General features: G+C 40.6%; 5 protein-coding genes across 8 annotated transcripts in view; 3 read left to right on the forward strand and 2 right to left on the reverse strand.

The window, feature by feature from the left end:
* Nucleotides 1–8,853, forward strand: part of LOC139821909 (uncharacterized) — a 44,526-nt gene extending 35,673 nt beyond the window's left edge. For both annotated transcript variants that reach the window (XM_071793327.1, XM_071793328.1), the window contains exons 3-4: nucleotides 266–325; nucleotides 5,271–8,853. In XM_071793327.1, the coding sequence (XP_071649428.1) occupies nucleotides 266–325; nucleotides 5,271–5,464 (254 nt within the window). In that variant the 3' untranslated portion in view covers nucleotides 5,465–8,853. The remainder of the gene's footprint in view (nucleotides 1–265; nucleotides 326–5,270) is intronic.
* A 403-nt stretch (nucleotides 8,854–9,256) lies between these two features.
* Nucleotides 9,257–12,106, reverse strand: LOC139821911 (tektin-2). Its single transcript, XM_071793329.1, has 6 exons — nucleotides 11,898–12,106; nucleotides 10,952–11,212; nucleotides 10,702–10,875; nucleotides 10,407–10,629; nucleotides 9,704–9,927; nucleotides 9,257–9,610 (listed from the first exon to the last, which is right to left on the reverse strand). Exons 1-6 carry the CDS (start codon nucleotides 12,104–12,106, stop codon nucleotides 9,409–9,411), a joined length of 1,293 nt encoding a protein of 430 aa, XP_071649430.1. The 3' UTR covers nucleotides 9,257–9,408.
* A 965-nt stretch (nucleotides 12,107–13,071) lies between these two features.
* Nucleotides 13,072–17,685, forward strand: LOC139821912 (uncharacterized). Of its 2 annotated transcripts, none has more exons than XM_071793330.1 (5): nucleotides 13,072–13,197; nucleotides 14,773–15,423; nucleotides 16,065–16,311; nucleotides 16,400–16,715; nucleotides 16,813–17,685. In XM_071793330.1, exons 2-5 carry the CDS (start codon nucleotides 15,058–15,060, stop codon nucleotides 16,838–16,840), a joined length of 957 nt encoding a protein of 318 aa, XP_071649431.1. In that variant the 5' UTR covers nucleotides 13,072–13,197; nucleotides 14,773–15,057; the 3' UTR covers nucleotides 16,841–17,685. The 2 variants fall into 2 exon arrangements, with proteins under 2 accessions (XP_071649431.1, XP_071649433.1); XM_071793332.1 differs by having other exon boundaries at nucleotides 13,075–13,197; nucleotides 14,776–15,423.
* Nucleotides 17,673–18,850, reverse strand: Rpl38 (ribosomal protein L38). The gene is made up of 5 exons (XM_071793339.1): nucleotides 18,750–18,850; nucleotides 18,537–18,571; nucleotides 18,291–18,351; nucleotides 18,086–18,208; nucleotides 17,673–17,740 (listed from the first exon to the last, which is right to left on the reverse strand). Exons 2-5 carry the CDS (start codon nucleotides 18,537–18,539, stop codon nucleotides 17,700–17,702), a joined length of 228 nt encoding a protein of 75 aa, XP_071649440.1. The 5' UTR covers nucleotides 18,540–18,571; nucleotides 18,750–18,850; the 3' UTR covers nucleotides 17,673–17,699.
* A 418-nt stretch (nucleotides 18,851–19,268) lies between these two features.
* Nucleotides 19,269–21,101, forward strand: LOC139821916 (BAG family molecular chaperone regulator 2). Of its 2 annotated transcripts, none has more exons than XM_071793338.1 (3): nucleotides 19,269–19,862; nucleotides 20,326–20,363; nucleotides 20,459–21,101. In XM_071793338.1, the coding sequence occupies exons 1-3, from the start codon at nucleotides 19,649–19,651 to the stop codon at nucleotides 20,693–20,695; spliced, it is 489 nt and encodes a 162-aa protein (XP_071649439.1). In that variant the 5' UTR covers nucleotides 19,269–19,648; the 3' UTR covers nucleotides 20,696–21,101. The 2 variants fall into 2 exon arrangements, with proteins under 2 accessions (XP_071649439.1, XP_071649438.1); XM_071793337.1 differs by having other exon boundaries at nucleotides 19,287–19,862; nucleotides 20,251–20,363.
* Nucleotides 21,102–22,953: the final 1,852 nt, after the last annotated feature.

Genomic DNA, 22,953 nt, shown 5'->3' on the forward strand with positions numbered 1-22,953 from the left:
GCCAACCTTCGACCAAACTCCGATTAACTTAACATTTCCAATAAACTAATCAATGATTAAGTTAATCGGAGTTTGGTCGAAGTGGTTCCTAGTATCTATATATATATAACTTTGAATTAAATATTAAATTAAAACATTTAAACATTATCTCTGAAATTCAATAGTGATTTATGGATCTCGATAGTCTCGCTTAGGTGTTTAACTTTATTATTTCAACCTCACTCCAAACTTTGACTTCCGACCTAAATCTCGCTCTCCTTTACAGGTTGTACGAAAGTCTACACGAAGAGCTCGCATCTGAAGGCTCATCAGCGGATACATACGGGTGAGTGAAAAACGTTGCTGTATTTCGACGTATCACGTTTGTTGCTAGTACAAGGGAGCAAACGTTAAAATTAGCGGGAGGGGCTTCCGTGTATTCTCCGGTAATTAGGTATGTAGCTCATCTACGCGAAGCGAGACGAGGAGTTTGAAAGCGCGAGGTCGAGCAGCCGACGTTTGCGCGTGGGCAAGGCGCGGTCCTGAGCGCCTCTCTCTCTCTCTCTCTCTCTCTCTCTCTCTCTTTTTCTTCTCTTTTTTTATTCTCCCTGTCTCTTCGTTTCTCCATTGGCACCGCTCGCGCGGTATCGCGCAAAGGTGCTTCTATCATATGTAAACGTGGTAAGGGACGCGACGAAGCTCTCGTGGTATGCGACTCTCCGGTTAGAGCGAAGCTAGCGACCGACCCACATCCTATCCGTGTCCAAGCTTCGCCAACACATGGACGCGAGTCGCGGCACCAACACGACGACGCCTGTCGCGTGTGGCTACCTGGACGCGAACACGTATGCTAGTTCCCACACGCGTGGAACACACGCGAAAGAGCGAGAGAGCGTGAGAGCGTGAGGGAGATGACGATGGGCGGGGAGAAGGACGAGGAGATGTGCTTCCCGCACACGTGCCTACGCGGCAGTCTCTCGCGGAATGCAAGCCGGAGGCATCTTAAGTGCGATGTACCACTTTCGAATTGATACCTCGGTGAGTTTTTGCGGTAAACCCATGTCATCGCCTCAAACGAATCGGTCGAACGAAGCGAAATTTAAAGATTCTAAGGACTCGGGGATGAGTCATCGAAGGAACCAGGGCAAACGCGATCGAAAATTATCCTCTGCTTACCTTCTCAAAATTATTTTTATAATGTAATTAATAAATTCTCTTCTCTAATCACAGACTGAAAATGATCTAGAATAAGGGCACACTCTGTTATCTATTGTAACTTTGTGGATTTACATTTAGATAGCTTATGCACGCGCACCGATTATGCGCGAGCGACTCGTACTCGCTTTCGTACCCTCCATTGGCTTTTGAATTGAATAGGTATCTTGCTTCTCAGCGCTCGCGCGATGAGTATACTAGCGATAACTAAATTAATTTGCCATCAGCCTCTTCAGCCGCTTGTAAGTACATCTCGTAAGTACATCTCGTAAGTACATCGATCAATTCTTACGACACTTCGTCGATCGATTAGAATCATGGAGAACCGATCGATATGCGAGATTATGCGAGGATATTTCAATTTGTCGCGCGATCTCAAACACAGGCGAGCGAGACACGGGCGCGCCGAGATCACGGGGAACGCTTCGATGTGGAAGAAAAGCCGAGCCGAGGGGGGCACGTGGCTCTCGCGCGCGAGTCTGTCGGACGACTCGTGAATGAACCCTCGCCGCACCGCTGTGAATGCGCTGTGCCACGAGCCGCGTGTGTTGAACGTCAACTTCGTTATTAATTCATTAGTGTCTAGAATTAATTTATTATACAAAAATAATCTTTAATAATTAATGCGATGATTGACAATTTGTTGACGCGACAAATATAGAATCATAATATCATAAATTATTTTAATATTACATGAGTGATACACGAGTGATGATGTCAAAACGTCCGTAATTAATTACGTCCATATCGTGATTAATACGTAATTAAATCAACCAAGAACTATATTAGGAACATCAGACTAATAAATTCTGGTAATTTCTTGACACAATTTTCTCATGATCAGTATATATTTAATTATTTTGGTTTTTAGAATTTCTTTGACCTTAAAGTAATCGACGTTTAAGCGCTGTCATTAATCTCCAGGAGATTAATCGGAACCCGAGGCGTCGCGAGAAAGCCCGGTGGCCGAAGAAATCTAGAGCAAAGTAGGGCTAGGAAGCGTATTTGGAAAGCAACTTGTCCGCGGAATGGAACGCTGCCGCCGGCTCTCGGGTGAAAGTGATCCAAAATTAACGGGGACGCCTGGAGGCCTCGTAGGTGTCCCCGGATCGGCCGATCGACTCCGAAGACATCGTAACGCAACATCATATCTCACGATACCGCGCGAATCAAAGGATACGAATAGCCGCACTCGCAATTTTTGCGTTTTGAGTTAAGGATGTTAAAAAGAATTTCTTGTAAATAAAAATGAACTTTTATATAAAACGGGAAAAAGTGTCGAGCGTAAATATTGTGTACAACATGTTCATAAGCTTCTTATAAGAATTTCAACTTCTTTTTTCTTGGTTGAACTATATAAATGACTAAAATGACTTTATTCAAGCAAGTTTTCTTCGTTTAACGCAATATAATCTCATTACGAGATTATAGATTGTTGCGTATATACGAGTATATAAGTCTTGATTCGGCACTTTCTTTCCTGTGTATTCTTTGAGTTTAAATACCGAAAATTCTTCATGACAACATGTTCCAACGGTGTATTACGCTTATGAAGAATTTGCGGTATTTAAACTCAAAGAATACATAGGAAAAAAATGCCGAATCAATATATATACTCGTATATACGCAACACCAACAATTCATAATCTTGTAATGAGATTATATTGCATTAAACGAAGAAAACTTGCTTGAATAAAGCCATTTATAGTTCAACCAAGAAAAAAGAAGTTGAAATTCTTATAAGAAGATTATAGATTGTTTATATATAAGTATATAAGTTTTGATTTGACACTTCTTTTTTCTGTGTATCGTTACAGAAAGAATAATAATTTTTACAAATTGACTTTCCATTTCGATTCATCTCTTTTCTCGAGATTATTTTAAGACGTATAATTAGCTATTCGTAAGAAGTTTCTTTTCCAAAATGATTCAGTAGCCCGAGCGTTAAGTAAGAAAATGAACCTGCTAATGTCAGCCGACGGGCCGAGAGGAAATTTCGCCGGAGTCGCACGTTCTCGCCGGCGGAGATCCGCGAGAGAAGAATTCTCACGTGAACGCGCGCGATACCGTAAATGGATAGCGCTCGTGGTAGTAGTACCGTTCCTTGGGCTGTGCGTCGCGTGGCACGGCGCGGCGCGACGCGATGCTGCACAGCGGTTGAATGCAACTCTCTGTGGCGCAGGGCGGCTGCTATACGACGCGGCGAGGACCGGTTAGGGTCGTCTCCGTATAGCGCGCGCGAGAGGAACAGGAACGAGCTAGAAGGATGCGTGGGTGTATCTCTTAGCTATCGAGTTCTTTCTTCTCCTCTCCTGTGCGTGCTCGTTCTCCCAGCGCGGCGCCCTCCTCCCTCGGATCCCCCCCCCCCCGTCGAGCGTCCGCCTCGGTCGCTTTTACTCGCTTAGCACTCGCTTCTTACTCACCGTTCCGCGCATCGCGAAAGAATCTTTCGTCGCGATCGAATTCGCAAACAACTCGGAGAGGCGATACCTGGAGGATATACCTGATTGGCGTAGGAGACATTTAAAGTCGGAACGAGTCGAATAGGTAGTTTGCGCGTTTCAAGGATTAATCCGCACTTTCAGCTTAAGCCGAAGCCTAAAATGGAATCTGTCGAATCGCGAACTCGATCCGCTCTAGCTTTCGATTACGTTATATACTAATTATTCTCTGATTCGCCATCCTTTTAACGCGAAACCATATTCGTAATGGACTTTATAATCTTGAGTCAACTTGTTCTAATTCTAAATGTCAATTTTTTAATCCTATAGAATACAGCTTCCCGAAAACACGCACCATGAGTCTGGGAGATCCATATGACTTTCATAGGCTGTAACTCTGGTTCCGCCTATATTCAGTTAATATTTTTGGACTTGGTTTTTTTTATTTTGAAGCTCTAAGATTTAGGGCCAAAGCATATGACAGTCGTAGTCGTGGACGTAAGTAACGCACAAGCTTTGGCGTATCCTGATCTGTCAGGTCGGGGACTACAACCGTCGTATATCGCTACGCCATGTTATGTGCTTTGGCCCGAAACCTGAATAGATTTTCATATTAAAAAGTTTTATTTTGTCAAGTTATAAAATTAAAAATTTCTAAATTTCGAAAATAGAAAATTTCAAGCAAGTGAAGTTTTGTTTGGATATTGGAGACCTATGCTGTGTATTCTAGAATTAAGCTCGATTTATGTCTACATTCCGGCTCTGAGTATCACAAGCGGATCACAAGCGTTGTAGCGTCAATCGCGCGCAAACTCTCAATTCCGCCGTCTATGAAGGTAACGCCGTGGGCGCGTGTAACAACAATAAGGAAGGCATATATATACTCTTCGATAATCGGCGAGAACCCGGAGCGGAATGCGGGCATGTTGGCTCGCATTAGTCGGTTGCATTCGGCCGCGCCGGTCGCTTGCTCGCGCGCGCGGCGCGGCGCGGTCCGGCCGGCGCGGCGCGCGATTGCGCTAGAATACAGGTGAGCGTGTTGCGGCATGCAGGTACAGTTAAAGGTCACACCGTGCTGCATCTCTCGCAGCTGAGAGAGGCGCGACGGGATATATACCTAAGTATACCGCATCCCGCGGCTCTATCTCACAAAGAGCAACGCTTTGTTCTCTAATAGGTCGCCGCCGCCGTCTCGAAACTCGAACGGAATTCTCGCTCGTGAGACGTTCGAGAGTCGCGCCGATCGGACCCCCGTATATCGGTCGATACACTTTCGTGGTTTCGAGCGGAATAGCGGAAAAAATTCGAATATAAAGAAACGCTACAATAATGTATATCTTGAAACATATATATTTCGCATTGGAAATATGAATTAGAACGGAAGAATGCAAAAAAAATAGAATTAGAAACGCTTTACAGGGATTAATGAGACTCAAGTATCTTGGAAGAAAATGATGAACGGATCAAATTGCCCACGTTGTTTTTATCACTTTATTTAATTAAGAATTAATCATCTAATAAGCCATCAGCGATTCTTCAACCGCTCGTCATTCGTTACAATTGCGATCGCTCTCGGACGCATACACCGCCCGTGCACCGTTTTCACTTATGTCTCTCCTCTTGTGGCTGTTTCAGGCGAGAAACCGTATCAGTGTCAATGGCCGGAATGCGAGTGGCGATTCGCCAGGAGCGACGAATTGACGCGGCATTACCGCAAGCACACCGGGGCTAAGCCCTTTAAATGCGCGGTCTGCGAGCGCTCCTTCGCCAGGAGCGATCATCTCGCGCTGCACATGAAGCGGCACCTCCCGAAGCAACACACCAAGTGAAGAGAGCGGGACAGCTATATAGGCAGAGAAAGAAGAAAAAGCGAGAGAAAGAGAGAGATCTTCTCTTTGCTTCCCGTTCGTTCTCGACTACCTGTGTTGGACGCGCGCGCGCGCGCGCTGCGTGGTTTTCGCCATTCAGGCTTCTATTCGAGGCGCGGAGCTTTTCGAAACTGTCTGTTGGAGAACATCGAGAGTTCAGAAACGTGTAGAAATTATTTAAAAGAAAAAAAAGAAGTGAAAACTATTTCTCAGATATTATCTCGTAATTTCTAAACGGAGCGATAATCTATGACATCGGACATCGCATTGCAGATATTGTATGTATTTACGTTGTTTTTACGCAGTTCTACGCTTTTCTTCATTCCGTTTGCCGATTTCAAATATTTTAGAAATTTATTATTTATTCTTTTCAAATTGACTTTCGATTCGCAAACGAAAGCACCTTCGACGTACGTTATACGATTACGCAATTGTCGATGCAATCGAATTCGCTGCATCGTTCTCAATACCATCTCGCTATATAGTTTCGGAGTCGGGCTTTGGCCTGATTCGCAATATATACATATCAGCGGAGCATCGATCGAGCGTTCGAAGCGAGCCGTCTCGAGCCGATCGCCTCGGTTACGCTCACTACCGTTTGGTTAAGCAGTCGTGACGAAATACATCCTCGGTGTGGGTGGCGATCGCGAGGAAATATTTCGTCATAGCGCTGTATACTCACTCACGGACAAGTCCGAGTGGATATTACAATCCCCGTTCCTCGCGGTAACTATATAGCGTAACTTCGCACCGAGGCCGGGATGGACCAGAGCCGTCGACTCATGCGAAGAGAAGTGAAGCCGAGTGCTCTTAGAAAGCGAAAACGTCCGTCTTAAACAGCAGGTTCTATATCAATAATTACATTCGCTTCGAAACGTTTTACCTCGAATCTACCCTACTCTGATACTATATACGATTTTATCGAAATATTTGCATTCGCGGAGATGATAAGAATTTTTTCATTCCCATGCACGTGTTCCCCTATAATCTTTTCTTACATATTCTTATTTACAAAAAGCTTCGACTTCGAGCACAATCGGAAGCTCCGCTATCGCCATTCGTATATATTTTTCAAAGCTGTATACGAGCAGTCATCTCGCGACGCTGTCGAGTCCCGCGCGCGAAATGATTTGCCAGATTAAAGCAAACGCTATCTCGAAATTATCGCTATCTCCGAGGCTGGCTGCGACTCGAGATATCCTGTTTGGCGTGTAAACGATCGTCCGCTACGGTCGAGCTTAAGCCGAAGAAGCTTAAATCCGCGTCTCGCGCCGCGCGCGCGCGCGCATCATCCTGGCGTCATTTCGATAGTCGTTCGCTAACGCGAAATTCGCCCCGATATTTACCGAACCACCTCGATAGCGGAAACAGATAGATAGAAGAGCGAGTATCACGCTTCGCCGTTATCACGTTTGTGTGTGAGAAAGCGGCACGATATCGTGATGCCTTATGTACAAATTCGCGTAGTCTTGAAGAGATAAGGTGTCTTATGGCGATCGATGTGCGCGTGCACGTGTATGTATGTGTGTGGGCGAATGCTGCATCCGTGTGCTATATGCGAGTATGTATTTATATGCGTATTCTACACACGCGGTAGTCTATGTATGCGCGGCTTGTGTATACGTGTAAAAAAAAATAAGGACAGAAGAAAAAGCAAAAGATACGCATTTGATAGCCATGTAGCTAGTGTAATATTATCTGTATATTACGCGAAGCGATGGGCCGGGAATAATTCGTTCTCACGCGTGCTCCGATCGATTCGATCCGATCCATCGCTCGTCGTTCACCGTGCTTCGCGCGAAAGGCGTATACAACTTTCGCGTTTAAATCGTGCGCTTTGCGCGAAAACGCCAAGAGACGAAATTCATAGCGATAGTCAGGGACGGATTTTTGTGTGAGAGATAGTAAAGTCTTGGTAGTTGTCTCGCGACGGTACGATCCAAAATTTTTTACTCTAAGTCAACGCGAAAACATCCGACTACCTACAGTTACAAGCTGAAAACTTTTAGATGGTTCTGCAAGCACACAAGTGCGTGCCGTGTAGCGTTCTCAGTGATCGATCGCTCCTTCACGTCGAATAATCGCGCGAAAATCGAGATCTATTATGATATTTCTATAAACGGTCAATAATTTCGGTTTTTCTTTACTATTATTTTCCCTTCTACTATACATATATATCCGTTTTTCATCACTTTCTTGTTGCTTGTTCTAATTATAAAAAGTTAAAATACGAGATTTTTGCACGCATTACTATGCAATGCATGTTAACGTATAGTTAAATTTTCAAATTTTTCTTGTTAATTGCGATTCGCGCTAGACAGAGACAACTATCTTAAGTCTCGATTTCTTGAAAAATCGCGCTCGGAGATCTCACGAAATAATCTTTGAATAATAACATTCTCTTTCAATTACAAATGTTTAACATTAGCTTCTCGCTTGGCTGTGTCCCCATTAAGAGCCGAAAGAAATCACAGATCCTCCAATCTAAACACCGCCAAAGACGCAGATATAATTTTCTTCCGATAGAAATATATTAATCAATTTTTTTAAATTATAGGGACGAAAATATATCTTCTTTTTAACGCGTTGTTTGATAACAGGCTTCAGGCCTCGAAAAGTTACCATCCGTCCCTGGCGCGCGGCGAAAAGCGATTTCGCGTATCTGGACGTTCCGTTACGTTCCGATACCGGGCATGTCCCATGTCTCGGGAGCGCGCGCAGGAGGCCAAAAATTCTGTCCGTAGTCGCCGCTTTGTATACAACGCGCGATCGTTGTAATAACCGATCGATCGGATCGTTATGTAGTTATACACACGTAGTTACGAACGTTAGACGGAAAACAAAGTAACGTGTCTATTTATATCTGTCTATCCGCCTGCCTATCTCATTCACCGCATTCTTCCAAATTGACTCCTTCAATTCGTCGTCGTCTTTTAGTATCCCTCTTCTTTCCCCCTCTCCTCTCTTGCTCGAATCGTACTCCGCTCGCGAGTACGAGCGGAGTACGCGTGTCGCGGGGATCCTCTTTCATCTCATCTCACCCGTATCTCCCGTCCTCCTTCCTCTCGTTTTCATCTTCCTCCTCGTTCCTCTTCGTCTTCCCCACATTGATAGTCCCGCTTGTCCCGCCTGTTGGGGATCGACTTTACGATTACTCTTATATTATAAATGTGAAATATACCTCATTTGCAAATACGCAGCAATAGAGTCGACGCGAGCGCGCCCCGAAACGCGCCGATAAAATTTGCACCTCCTATTCTCGACTTCTTACGGTCTGTCTATAATGTTTACGCTGTAATTTGTGTGTTGTGTAATTTAAATATATGCGAAATGGTATATCTCTCTGTAAAGCAGCCGCGAATTTTGATATTATTGGCGCCCTCTCGTGATCACCTTCCCTACTTCTCGCCCATTTGGATACTTTATTGCTCCACGGAGGGCAGCATCGTCCACTTTGCCCTGTCGCGACAGCTGGCGTCGAAAACATGGAACTCTACAGTTTACTCTGCAATGTGTTACCAACGAACGGCAACGATTTTATCGTGCCTCATCACAGAGTGATTTCGTGTAAATATCGTCGAATTAATCCTTGTAAATAATATAAATAACTTCTTTCCAGAAATTGTCGGAAATTGTCGTGAGAGAGACACGCAAGATATAAAAAATGGATTCCCGAGATATAAGAAAATGGAAAATGAAATTCGGTGAGGCTCCATGACGTGCATGTAGGTTAGATTAAATTATGTTTACGAATCTGACATTCATCAAATTATCGATTACGTTCTTGATTTTTCACGCGATACAAATAACGATATGAAGATGGAGAGCTGATGAGTTTTTTTTAGATAATATGAGAGTAGTAGCTTCAAAGTCATCACGTTTTAAAAATCCATGAAACAGTCGAATTAAGATTCCAATGGAATCTCTTTCTCCATGCGTGTCAATATGATATTACGGTCCGTCTCATTAGGTAAACGCGATCTGTCTCCTGTCTTCAGCGACGCTCTCATGTCCAGGCACATAACGTCGGTGTTCAGAGAGTGCTGTTTGTCTTCCAAATTCTTGTCGATACGTATGAGCAGAGATTCCAGACTGTTGTAGCTTGCCCTAGAGTATTGATTAAACTTAAAGCATTTAAAAAGAAAAAGGAATGATAGATGATTGTCTGTTAGTTAACAGTATCAAATGCAAAATACGTACTTTGCATGCGCGATCATCTTAATTAGATCCTCCTCGGTCTGTTTTAATTGCAGCGCTTCGTTCTTCAAGCCTGATTCAACTTCGTCCTTACAGAGTTCCGGGCCAGGCCGATGAACGCGATTCTCTAATCGCGTTTCGACGCATTTCACCGGGGCTATTTTACTCATCAGCGTTCCTTCCAACTGGTTTATTTCACTTCCCAACATTTCCATTTCCTTTTGTACCTATTTGTATTGGAAAATGCAGATGAGAACAATTTCTCTTTCTTATCATATGAAGAGTACAGGGAAAAAATGATCAAAGTCCACTTTTTATCAAAATTGATCTGATTATGATATCTTATGGCATTTTCAAAGAACTTTCATAATTCTTACTTGTTTTGATAAAAAACAGTTACAAATGGAGATAAGACCGAAAGATGTATCGCGTGCTGAAGAAAAACGATCATAATCTATGCGCTTGTGGAGAAGAATTATCAAAGTCCATACAATGTAAACACTAAATAAACACTAAGGCTGCATTTCGATATTCACTAACTTTATACTTTTTCAATAGCTTCCTAAGATATCTAATCTCTTAAAACTTTAAATTTTTGCTTTTCTCAAAATTCATTCAGATGGACATTGATCGTTTTTCCTCTTCATATAATTGATATTTGTCAAATTGTTGAATTAATTGTTTGATTTAGTCTTAGTCTGCACACCTTGAGCTTCTGCCATTCCAGTTCGTTTCTGGCCTTTTGCGTTTGATAAATTCTCTTCCTCAAAGTGTAATCCGTCGCGTCTTGTTGAGCTCTAATATCATTCCATGCATGTTCCCTCATTACACGGGTAGCTTCACGGAAAGTGTAACATTCACTCAATTCATCGTCGGCGGACGACTTGGAACAACCGCATTGATCTAGCCAAACCTCGTACGTGATTGGACTGTTAAGGTGGAAAGGACCAAGTTACGAATAGATGGTATAAATGATTGATGATATGGAAATAATACTTTACCTGGTTTTATCAATAGCCAACGTTTTAGGCTTGTAACTTAAATTCGCACAAGCATGATCCAATTCGAGATTCTCCCTGTCTATTCTAATAGTTTCGATTTTATCCTCTATGTCCAAGCTCAGCTTAAATTTGAAGGCCTCCAAGCGATTTAGCTTTTCCCACGCGGCCTGTACTCTGCGAGATGAAAAGGAATTAAATAGAAGTAGAGGTAATTAATTATTTTTCTATTACGTATCATCGGCTTGATCACCTTTTGGTCAATGCTTCGTGAATATTCGCGATCATGCGGAGCTCCTTCTTCAGCTCGATATCAGCCTCGTCGTACGTGAGCTCGGTTCCTCTACGGCAGTCCCTCATCGAGATGCACTCTGTGACGATACGCAGAGGCTGAGTTATGTTTTCAATTTCTTTCTCCGTGTTGCTTTTCTCGTCGTTTAATAAGCGTATCTCGGTTATTAATTTTTGCAGCAGGTCCTCGAGCACGTCCTTCCATCTCGACAGCTCCAACACTCTGGCGAGACAAAATTTAATCGTTGGAAATGTATGTAAAAATTGAATGAAGTCAATTGTAACTTGGTCACTTCTACTAGTTCTACGAGGAGCGTTCAATATGTAATGCAACACATTTTTTTCTCATTCAAGGTTTGTTTTATTGCAGTTTTGAATATTTTTTCCTCATTATTGGCTACAAAAACCTATTTTTCAAGATAATCTCCATTCAATTATATGGTCTTACGTCACCTAGATGTAAAAGCCTGTGTGCTCTTACGGGACCACTCTATGTGAGAAACGACAGTCCACTCTACAACCTAAATCTTGCACCTTCTGACTTTTATCTCTTTGGTCTTCTGAAAGATGCAATCCACGAGAACAGATATGGCAATTCTCTGACAAGGAAGTCATAGCCAAAGTAAGAAAGTGGCAGAGTGATACTGCAAAGGCATACAGGCTCTCACATCTAGGTAGCATAGAATTAAAGGCCACACAATTAAATGGAGACAATTATATTGGAAAATAGATTTTTGTAGAATTGAGGAAAAATATGGTGCATTTAAAACTGCAGTAAAACAAATCTTGAATAAGAAAAAAAATGTGTTACATTACTTATTGAACGCCCCTCGTAACTGCAAGGGGACAGAAAACCGAATCGAATTAATTGTAACATTTGTCAATAACGTTGAGTGACTCGCGATCACCTGTCCGCTATTCGAGCATCGTTTATGTAGGTGTCCCATTTCGTTCTCACGTTCCCCTCGGAACGAGTGGTCTTGCTCGAATTGCGTAGCCGGCAGGCCTCGGATCTTCTTATATCCGCGCTGTGTCGAAGCTCCCATTGTTTGGTGTACCAATCCGACAGACCGATATGAGGCAAAGGCTTCTCGTAAGTACTAATGAATTTGGCCATGCTGACGAGGGAATTCGTTTAACAAAGAAGAAAAGAAGATGAGGCCGAGAGAATGGATAAGGGGAGAGGAAGCCGGAGGAGAAGCGAGATATATTATTCTACGGCGCGCGTGGATAAACGATTCGGTCGCAACGTTGTCAGGACAACGAGAAAAGGCGAGGCAAGCGAAATTGATGTATTCGTTCCTCTCCAAGTCTCGTCGATCTTAGGCAAATACAAATTTTCGTTCTGACAGATCTTTAATAACATTTTTGAGCTTTAATAATATTTCTTTGATATTGTCATAATAATTTTGTTAAATCGCTAACATCAATTGAAGGATCGAATGCGATCGATCCAACGCGTGCTTCGAAGAAATTGACATTTGCTGCGTTCTAATATTCACATTGTCAGTACTGAAAATCTATATTTTACGTCACATACATTATAGATACTAAAGATCTATAGTGTATGTAACGTAAAATATAGATTTTTAATTTTTTAAACATTAAGATATTTCTTTCATTCAAGACATTTCTTTGGTCACCCTGAGAAGAATGTCTCAGAATTCATATTATTTTATATCATTAATCAGAATTTTTATAAAAATCTTCAGACTTTCTCAGAATACTCAGAATTTTTCAAATAAACTTGCAAGTTAGAATTTCCTACTCAACAATGTAAATATATTATAATAATATACGCATATGTAAGTTGGAAATTCTAATTTGCGTGTAAGTTGCATGTTACTTGATGTTTGCTGGGCTTGTACTCGATTTTTTGATTGAAGTGACGTGACGTTCATTTCAAAATAAATATATCACTTTTAATTATTGTTTTTATTTTTTAAATCTTATATATTTACATATATACATTACATAGAGAAACACAAACGACGATTAATTATTAAAAGAAGGATTTCCAGAGGGGGGGATGGTAGGGTCTCTTCGGTATCGCGATTTTCACTAAAATTCGTATAACGCCATTTAATATATCGATTCGATGACGAATTCAAACTGCACAGACTGCACCGTTGTCTTCCGGTAATATCCATGATCAACATGGCCGTCTCACGCAAAGGCCGGCAGCAGTAGAAGACGTCATTCTTAAAGGTATAGTAGAAATATAGCGTAGGATCGGTCGCGTCCCATACGAATTTTCATTCCCCGTTGACGATGATTCTCAGCGGTTTATCATTCATTCCGCGGTTTCATCAATTCGGCGAAAAAAGTCGTTCGATCCTCTCGACGAATTGCGGCGACGCATATACGTCGCAAACGGGCTTTGTTTCAGCTGCACTTTCCTGCACTTTTTGCGTTGGAAGCGAAGCAAGCACTCGTATATCGAGCTTCGTAGGAAGAAGAAACGAGGTGCAGGGAGTGTAAGTGAAATGTACGGTAAATACGGGGCCTACTCGTCACGGGGGTAAGGGGAAGTTGACCGGAAGTCAAGCCAGACAATACAGCTTCTGGCAGTTTCGGCAACGTAAAATAAAATGGAGGGTTACTCGCCGACAGATAGAACAGATAAATATCGGGAGAGAAATGTTGTCGACATCAAAATTGGATTAAGTACAATTGGCTCGCTGTCAAATCCATGTTAAATACCCCCGAAAGAGCATAAAACTCATAATAATATCATGATAACGTCATTGTAACTTTATTCATCACTTAAAAGTTACCTGAACGTATCCAGACAACTTTTAAGTGATGAATAAAGTGATATTGACGTCATCATGATGTTATGATACGCGAAGAAATATAATATTTACGAAAAAATACGTGAATTTAAATAGATTGAAAAGAATCTGTCTCTTCTCTACGAAATTAGGCATCTAATTGTTCATATTGGAAATCAATTTTCAATTTTTTTTTAGGTTCGAGACTCAAATTTAACTTGTGCATTGCATTATTGCATTTTTGAGTTGCACCGAATGCTATGAATGCAGAGACGAATCTCGCATATACGTAATCGTTTCAATCGCGTATACATTTGCTGTGATAAAAGGTGTCGCAGACTCCCTTACGCGTGTTACTTTCTACCCAGGCATGTTACTTTCATATCATATACGTTATTTTAACGTATGTAACGTAAATGTAATGTAACGTTTCATAAACGTTTGTAAGACATTTTGAAATAAGAAGTAATAGTGATATGCTACCACTAAAGAGAAATGATAATACATCATCTTGTACAATTATCGAACAAAATGTCGCTAAATATTTCTCGTAATAAAAATCTAAAAAAATTATTTGCTACATGATCACATAAAAGTAAATTAACTAGATATAACCTCTACATTAATAAATAAATTCCTTTACATATGCAGGTGATATTTATGTTATATGCTTTTAACATATGCGACATATTGACGCAAATTTAATAAAAATGTTGAGGGCCCCAAAAACGGCCCTCATCCACGAAGCGTCTTGGCACGGGCCTGTCGCAGTAGATCACATGATCGATGACGTATTGACGCATGCGCACGAAAGTCCCGCCCGAAGAGCGTTCTCTCTGATTCGTAAATGACTGTACCAGACTGTAGTTGACTGTACCGCGATACTCTGCGTGGCAACATACGCGGACGTGCGACGTGCGTATACTCGCGTGCGGTGGAGGGTGTACCGGTGTAAGAAGCTAGAATGCGCGCGCACTGTTACCGAATACGAGCGTGAACTTCCTTGCAGCAGAGCAGCTCGAGAACACAGCGGGAAGGGATTCGTGATTCGTCGGCGTATTACTCTCGCGAGCGAGCGAGCGAGGTGAAGGCCGGCGGAGCGAGAGAAACACCGAGGAAGAACGCAAAGGGGCTGAAGAGAAAAAGGAGGGGGGGAAAAGTGGAAGAAGAACAAGGAGGAGCGAGAGGTCCGAGTGGCGAGTGGTGCTGTCGGCGGTCGCGGAAGGAGATCGTCGTCGAGGGAATCGTAGAAGCCGAAGGCGGGCTGCGCGCCAAAGTGTACCGTGGAGGTATTATGCGTCGGCTCGGCATGAAGAACAAGCGTAGAAAGTCGGAAACGGCGAGCGACAGCGAGGCGGAGGAAAATGTCGGCGCACGCGCGTCCAGCGACAACGGCGAGACGCAGACCGGTAGGAACAACAACAACGCACAAAAGTCTACCACGAAGAGGCGCTCGTCGCGCGGTGCATCGCTGCAGAAGCCGGTGGCGCAGGCGGACGACGACGCCGAGACGGCGGATGCCGTCGACGCCGCGTCGGCGGAGCCGGAAGAGCGGGAAAACGGCGAGAAGAAACAGCCTCCGAATAAGCGCCGAAAGAAGGAGGATCCACGAGCGTCCACCTCCGCCCGCGACAAGTCCGGGCCTGAGGACGAGTATGAGGTATGGCGGTGTTTATCTTACAGTTTCCCTCCATTATCCGCGTCCGCGCGTCTCCGATCGCCGGTTACGCTCGGAATTTGGATTAGCAACGCGAGCGAGCGACCGAGCGATCATAATATCGCGGAGAAATCAAATTTCTTCTTTTCTCACGTCTAAAAAGCATTTTGCTTTTCTCGCATAGCTGACTTTCGGGACGTTGATTAGGTTGTTGCATCGTTACATCGACATCGACGACGTCGACGTTCGCTTTGCACGACGATCATTGGTCAGGCGCATGTCCCCTTCCTCCTTTTTCCATCCAATGAGTGTTACCGCGCGGTGAGGAGCGCGCGAGATACGTGAAGTTAGCAACAGGGATAAATAATAAACAGTTTACAATGAAACAGAATATCCAAAAATTGGGTTGTATTTAAAAAATTAGTGCTTCAAATAAAAAGGTTTAAAAAGTTTAAGAATAAAAATTTATTACCCAAGTTTTTGAAAATTTTTTTACTATTTTATTTTGTTGAATTTCCGTGAATTTTGAGGCATTTCTGTAATAGGTTGACTATAAAAAATATTTTTAACCTATCAAAAACCTCAAATACTTCTTCTCTCATGTGTTAAAAATGTTAAGAACATATGTTTTTTTTTTCTTTTAGGTTGCAAGACTCATCAATATTCGTACCATTAAAGGTCGTCGACAATTTTTGGTAAGGTGGAAGGGATATGGAGAATCTGCAGACACTTGGGAAAATGAGAAGGATTTGAATTGTCCTACGTTGATAGAAGACTTTCTAATGGAAGAAAAAGATAAGGAAAGAGAAATGAGGTCGACGAAAACAGTATCGGCCAAAACAGATAAATCTAAAAAGTCTAAAAGTATTCCCAAGAAACAAACAGATAATGGTACGTTATATCGTCGTTTATAATCATTTTATTGTAAAACATTTATTTATTGTAGAAATAATCTCACGCATTTGTATCATTTTTCTAGACGAGCAAAATAACAAAGGCGATAAAGAGACGAAGGAATTTGAGGTCGAGAAAATAATTGAGGTACGTTTTAAGAAAAACGGCACAAAGGAATTCTTAATTAGATGGAAAGGATTCAGTACAGCCGACGACACGTGGGAACCAGAAAAGAATCTGAATTGTCCAGAACTCATCGCCAGGTTTATGCAGAAGGTAGAAAAAGCAAAGACCTCCGAAATGCGAGAACTCAGAACTAATCCGGCACACACTAAACGATACACGTTGTCGACACGCGACCACGGAAGAAGATTATCAAAACGTAACAGAGACAAGCAAAGGTACTTCATCACTTCCAATCGACTACCGTGTCTACAATCGTCTATTTTGTATTTTAATTACATTGTATTAACAACAAAAATGCGTATTTTTTTGCAGGGCGACTTATCATGAATGTGATGACTGAAGAACATCGCAGTCTCAACATCTTTATTTTTAAAGAATAAATATAAATATATATAGTCTGTAGTTTAAAAAAAGAGTGAAAGATAATTTGAGAGGAAAAAAATATATCAAAACATGAATAATTTGCTATTACAATATTAGAAGCATACAGCGTATGCACGTCCTCCTCGAGGAAGTGAAGACTCCGTGTGAATAAGATGCGTATATATATATGTATATATATATACACGTACACACATACATACACATGCAAGTGTTTATTAATGCAAAAAGACTAGAGTTTTCAGGATATTTATATTACCAAACGCGATTTGTGACTTAGTGGTTTATTTGAATGTGTAACACAAAGGGAAAGATTTATATTGTGATTTCTCGCTTTTGACGTCATAACGGGCTAAGAGCCGAAAAACTGAACGAAAGAGATGAAAAGAATAATTAAAATTTATTAAAATGTATGAAGTGTAGGAAAGAGAAAGTATTACTTTCTCCTGCGTGACGTATGCGTCTTGAAAGATGTGCACAGAATATATAAGTTATGTTCGAGTAATGTCGCATTTATTATTCTACATTACGGTTACGACATGTATTCACAAATTTGAAATCGACAAAAATATTTTGTATTTGAAATCTTTATCCATTATCTTTAACTACTACTATGTAATATTAATTTTACGATGTAAGGTGCAATCGTAACATCTTTGACAGATTTTTAAAAAGATAGAAGCTATCGGTACATGTACGTCCCAATGGAAAAAAAAAACTAATTTTGTCGAAACAGTATAAAGTTCTCATTATAACTTTAGCATAAGGAAATTAAAAGAAAAACACTCGTGTTTAAGAAGATAATTTATTTAATCATTTTACACACGTTCACTCCTCTTTACCTCCTTTACTTGCAAACCTAAAAAAAAATATTTCAATCGTATACTAAGGTCTTGAAATTTTTTAAAAAATTCAATATATATTACAATTATAAGCGTTAAAGCCCCCGCACAATGAAAAATATAAAGAACAGATATTAGCGTTTAGGACCAAAGAAACGAGAATAAAACCAGATGCACAATGAAAAACGGGCAATAGATTTTTAACATCAATTGCCTGGCGTTGTGCACGGCAAGGGCCTTTAGTTCTAATCGCTAATGTCTGTTCGTTCCTTACATTTTTTATTGTACGGAGGCCCTTAGAAAGCACTGTCATATCGTTAATCCAAACTATAAAATGTAATCGCCAGTGGAGTTTGTTATACCTGGTGGTAAGGATTGCTTGAGCTTCTCAGCCTTTTCCTTATCTGTGATTACGAGGGTATACAGGAATCGGGAGCAGCGAACCTTGAACTTAACATTGTCAGCGTTCTTCTTGATTTTCACAGCTGAAACAAAAAAAGCAGGGAAATTATACGTGCCCAAAACTAGACTCACAGGGAAGATACGTTTGGATAAAAGATATTTTACACTTTGCGTCCTTCCTCCTGGCTTTCAGCAGAAAGTCCTTGATTTCTTTGATTTCTCGCGGCTGGAAATATAAAACCAAATATCATTTACGCACCTACCGATTTGACCAAAACTCAATTTTGAGGTTACGTTGTCACAGATATGTTATCTTGACATCAACCCAGTGAAATAAAGCACATGCTTTTGTTCATATCCAAAAATGCGTAAAATGTAGCCAAGTTAAAAAAAGTTAAACAACAGACTCACCATTTTTTGTGATTCGTTAGGATAATTAGATCGACCTGGAACAGAATAAGGATTTCGATGAGAAACTTATAACGAAATGCAAAACGATTCGGGACACGTGAAACAATGTGTTTTTTCGAGCGAGCGCGAAGTAACATTTTTGCAAAACGATAAACGATGACGAACGAACGATACGGATACAAAATAAATTCTGCAAGAGCACGTTATACTCACTCCAAGCGCACGCTGACGTAGAAAGAAATGAAAGAAAGGGAATGATGCGAACACCAGCGACAGTCGCGATCAGTCGGCTTTGGTTAGGTTTCGGACGCCAGTCAAATCAGCAACTAAATTCGAAATAAAATCCAGGTAATAATTTTAGGAAGAATTTTATAGGGGTTGTACAATTTCGACGGGAATAATTTATACAGATGTTGATGAAGATAACAAACCATATTTGCATTCAAATTTCTTAAAAAATGGAAATAACAATTTTCGGGACAAATCAGCTGTTTCGTCGGTAAAGTAGGAATCCTTGGAACCCAAGGATCAACTCCGTTCCGAAAGAGAGAAAAAATAAGAAAAAAGAAGATGAATACAGCCTCTTTCATTTCACGATTTAAAGTGGAAAGAGAGGTCAAAGTAGACGAACGTAGCTATTTTGAGGCGCAAGCCGAACTGAAATGACATATATTAATCTATATATACATATCTAGATCAATCTAGACTAATCTAGAATCTATATAAATACATATATATTCATGGACTGCTCAGTTATCTCGTTCATATCGCCCAATATCGGTCTCGCGCCGTGCAAGAGGAAACAGCCGGCCGCGGACGTCGCGCGTTTGCAACTTTGCAGTCGCGAGATATCTTGCTTCCGGTCTTTCTATTGTACTTATTTACGCGTCCGTTTCGCGTCTGATCGAGTCGAGCCAGGCGCGATTGGAGCTGGTCAGCTGGAGCAAAGCGTACACGCAAACATTTATCGTCAAACGTAACGGATCTCGAACAATCTCGACGCAGCCGCGTGAGCTGACGGGGATTCGGACAGGCGCGCACGCGATCGTGTTCCGCATCGACGTCGTCGCCGAGGGTACCGATTAGGCTGTCTCGTCTCGCCGGGGGAGTCGATGCTAGACGTGGAGACGCGCAGCATGGAAAGCACGGAACAGCCGAGCAACGAGCAGAAACCGAAAGACAGGTTAGTCGGCCTGCTGGACCACATTGAGGCTCACGTAGAGCAACTGCGAAAGGATGCCGCCAGGCTCATGGAGGAGAAGGATGGCTTGCTGACAACCTTGGACACCCTCAGGAACAACGACATGCTGTTCGCCCTCGAGGAGCGTGAGTAGACTTAATTTACGTTGCCACGATTAAAGGAAGACCCAGAGTATTTCGGTCTAACCGAAATTAGAATACTGAGTGGTGCTGGGAGAACAGAGTGAGAAAGAGAAAGAGAGAGATATTTTACTCCTTGAATGATAGGTATTTTTTAATCTGTGATAATATAACATAAATATTAATGTTTGTTGTCTGTGTTGTATCTAATAATTCACCATTGACCGGGAGATTTTAAACATTTCTTCAAGTCTGAAGAAATGTTTAAAATAATGGGATAAGTCATGTATGGGTTATTTATTAAGTAGAAAATCTGTCATATATACGTTCCATATTGAACACTGTTAATTTTCTTTGAAACAACATTAAAAATACTTGTCATATCTTTATCCAGCTGATCGGGACGATATCTTGAGGTATGCGGATAGATTGTCCATGCGCTGTTCCACTGTAGATGTATTGGTTACAGTCCAACGGGATCATGTTCAAGAGGAAGCGTTGCATCAGGTATTTGAGACTCGATTACAATATCCTGTAAAGGTTATTCAAAGTATAAAATAATTTCATAGTCCAATGACTGATCAAATTATTGTTGAATCTAGGTTAACGGCCTGATCGACAGCTTAGTCATAGGCTTGCGACAAGATCCAAACAGCACTCGGCAGCGATGCGCAGAATTCATGAACGCATGCTCCTCCCATAGCATAGGACATTCCGATAAAGTCTTCGAGACCGCCATTCTCGGATGCACGTTGGATGATCAAAAGCGAGTCAAGAAGAGACTGCAGGGATTGCTCGATTACATCGACAAGATGCACATCTTGGAGATGACACAGTAAATGACACAAAGAGATTACAAGGTGGATTAAGTCTGCCTCTCATTTTCCATATAAGTTTCGAGTGGCGAAGCTTTTTGACGGTCTAGCGCTGTTAGCGAATCAAGAGACATTTGGGAAAGATACATTCTTTGCGCCTTTTTTGCGCGGCTAAGTTTCAATTTTTCTTCCACTTCGCGAATAGTCACCTCGAATGGAACGCTTGGCTGTGTACAGAATGCACAGTGATCGATTGGATTTAATCTTGCGATGCGAGATCGATTCTGGGCGTTTATATGATTCGTGAACATATTTGAAGCACTTAGCATTTCGGCACTCTAAAAAAACTTAAAAAAAAGGTCTTGAAAAAGCGTTCGATAACATTTTTCAAATCTGTACCGTTTTCAAATAAAGAGGAATTTCTAGAGAATGTGTACTGCAATTGTAGACGTTTAAATATTATCTGAAGGATGTAATGTTGAAAATATGAAGTAAATGGGCCTCTTTACACTCTCACTTTAATAGGACCGTGTATTTATTTTGTGAAATAGCAATTATTAGTTTTGAGTGTAACGAGAGCGGTTCAATTATCTTATTTCATTATCAAAGATTAATTCTCCTTAGATGATTCAAGATGGTCTGTTAATTGTATTCTTGGATTAAAAATCCCTTTTTTTATTTCTCTTTTTTATTTATGGGACCTTTTCTCAAGATTTCATTTATCAAAGATAGTTTTTACTTGTAGCAAAATGTACAAAGATTTTATTGCATTCTGTAATATTACAAATAAGTAAAAATACAACATTAGTTATTAAGTAACTTATTGTAAACGCTATTGCCTTAGGAAACTGTAATTTACACTGTGCTTAAGACTCCCATTTTCTCACTACAGTAGAATTGAATTATGATTGTCAGAAGAGAGAAGTGTGAAAGAAAAAAGAAATTCACGTTGATTTCTCACTTTTGGCGTTTTAATTCAATATTCAACATTAAGGATGTTCTGGAGAGTTTATCAAAATGCTACAAAGTTGATAAAAATTTAATACCATATTTTGTATTCTCTTTCAAAGCTCGGGGCCAAATTTCAGAACGATTCACAATTTCAATAAAAAGTTATCAATTTTTTAATATCCAAGTTTTACCACGTAACTTTAAAGTGTATCCAAAACTAAAAACATTACCCAAGCGACACATCGCAGTCAAAATGACATCATATTGACCAAAAAATGATGTCATTTTGACTGCGATGTGTCACGTGTCACTTGAGTAAAAAATGCTACCAACATAATATTGTATACAAGTACATTAACAAACAAAAATATAACAAAATTTGAAATTACAAATTTTTTTTTTTTTCGAGATTTTGAAAAAAGTAGTAACAGTTATTTACAGTCACTAAATCTACGTCTTTTACATTCTATTAGATTTGCCGTAACTATTTATATACATTTTTTTTCTTTGGATCTTGGAGAATTAAGGCCCGGGCCCATAGAAAAATTTAAGCAGTAATGGAAATCAACAGTTTGGATTCGCTACCGCTTACGTTATGTCTTTTAAGTTCTTGACTGTGATTGGCTGATTTGTTTATTGCTTAAGTTTTTCTATTCCCGGGCCTTTAATATCAGAGTTTTTAATATTTTCTGCTTTGGTTGAGAAATACTTTGGAAATACTTTGGAAATATTTCGGTTGGAAATACTTTTGATTGAGACGGTGTCTCCAGAACATCCTTAAAGAAATAAAAGCCTTGAACCACAATACATGTTTGGAATGCATTTTTATTTCGTTAATTTGAAAATTTTGCAAAAAGTTGAGCAGGTCTTGAATTATTATTGAATTTGAATAATCTTAAGTAATATCGACGCGCTAATCTGTAAATAACGATTATTATATTACTATTATTGTCGTTGTCATTTAATTAACGCTATATTCATATCGACATTAAAATCTTAATTTCTTAATTTTGGTCCTTGAATGCGATGCAATTTAAATATTAATAATTCACATAATATATATATATATATAGATATGATAATATGGCGAGATATTTACAAATTACGCGTCATATTCGTATTACATCGCTATTCCCATTCGCACTTGCGAGTACGCGTAGTTGCAGTTAATACTTAACGATTAATCTTCTTCCATACCTTATAATCTACAACCATTTGGTTAACGTTATGAGCATAATTATGGTGATTATTCCTATTGCATTTAAATTGACGTGTTCTCAAATGTTATGCGTCCTATGTGTTCTTATACACGAAACCGTCGTAGGCCGTTA

The sequence above is a fragment of the Temnothorax longispinosus genome, chromosome 11 (assembly GCF_030848805.1).
Source record: "Temnothorax longispinosus isolate EJ_2023e chromosome 11, Tlon_JGU_v1, whole genome shotgun sequence".
Classification (NCBI taxonomy): Eukaryota; Metazoa; Arthropoda; class Insecta; order Hymenoptera; family Formicidae; genus Temnothorax; species Temnothorax longispinosus.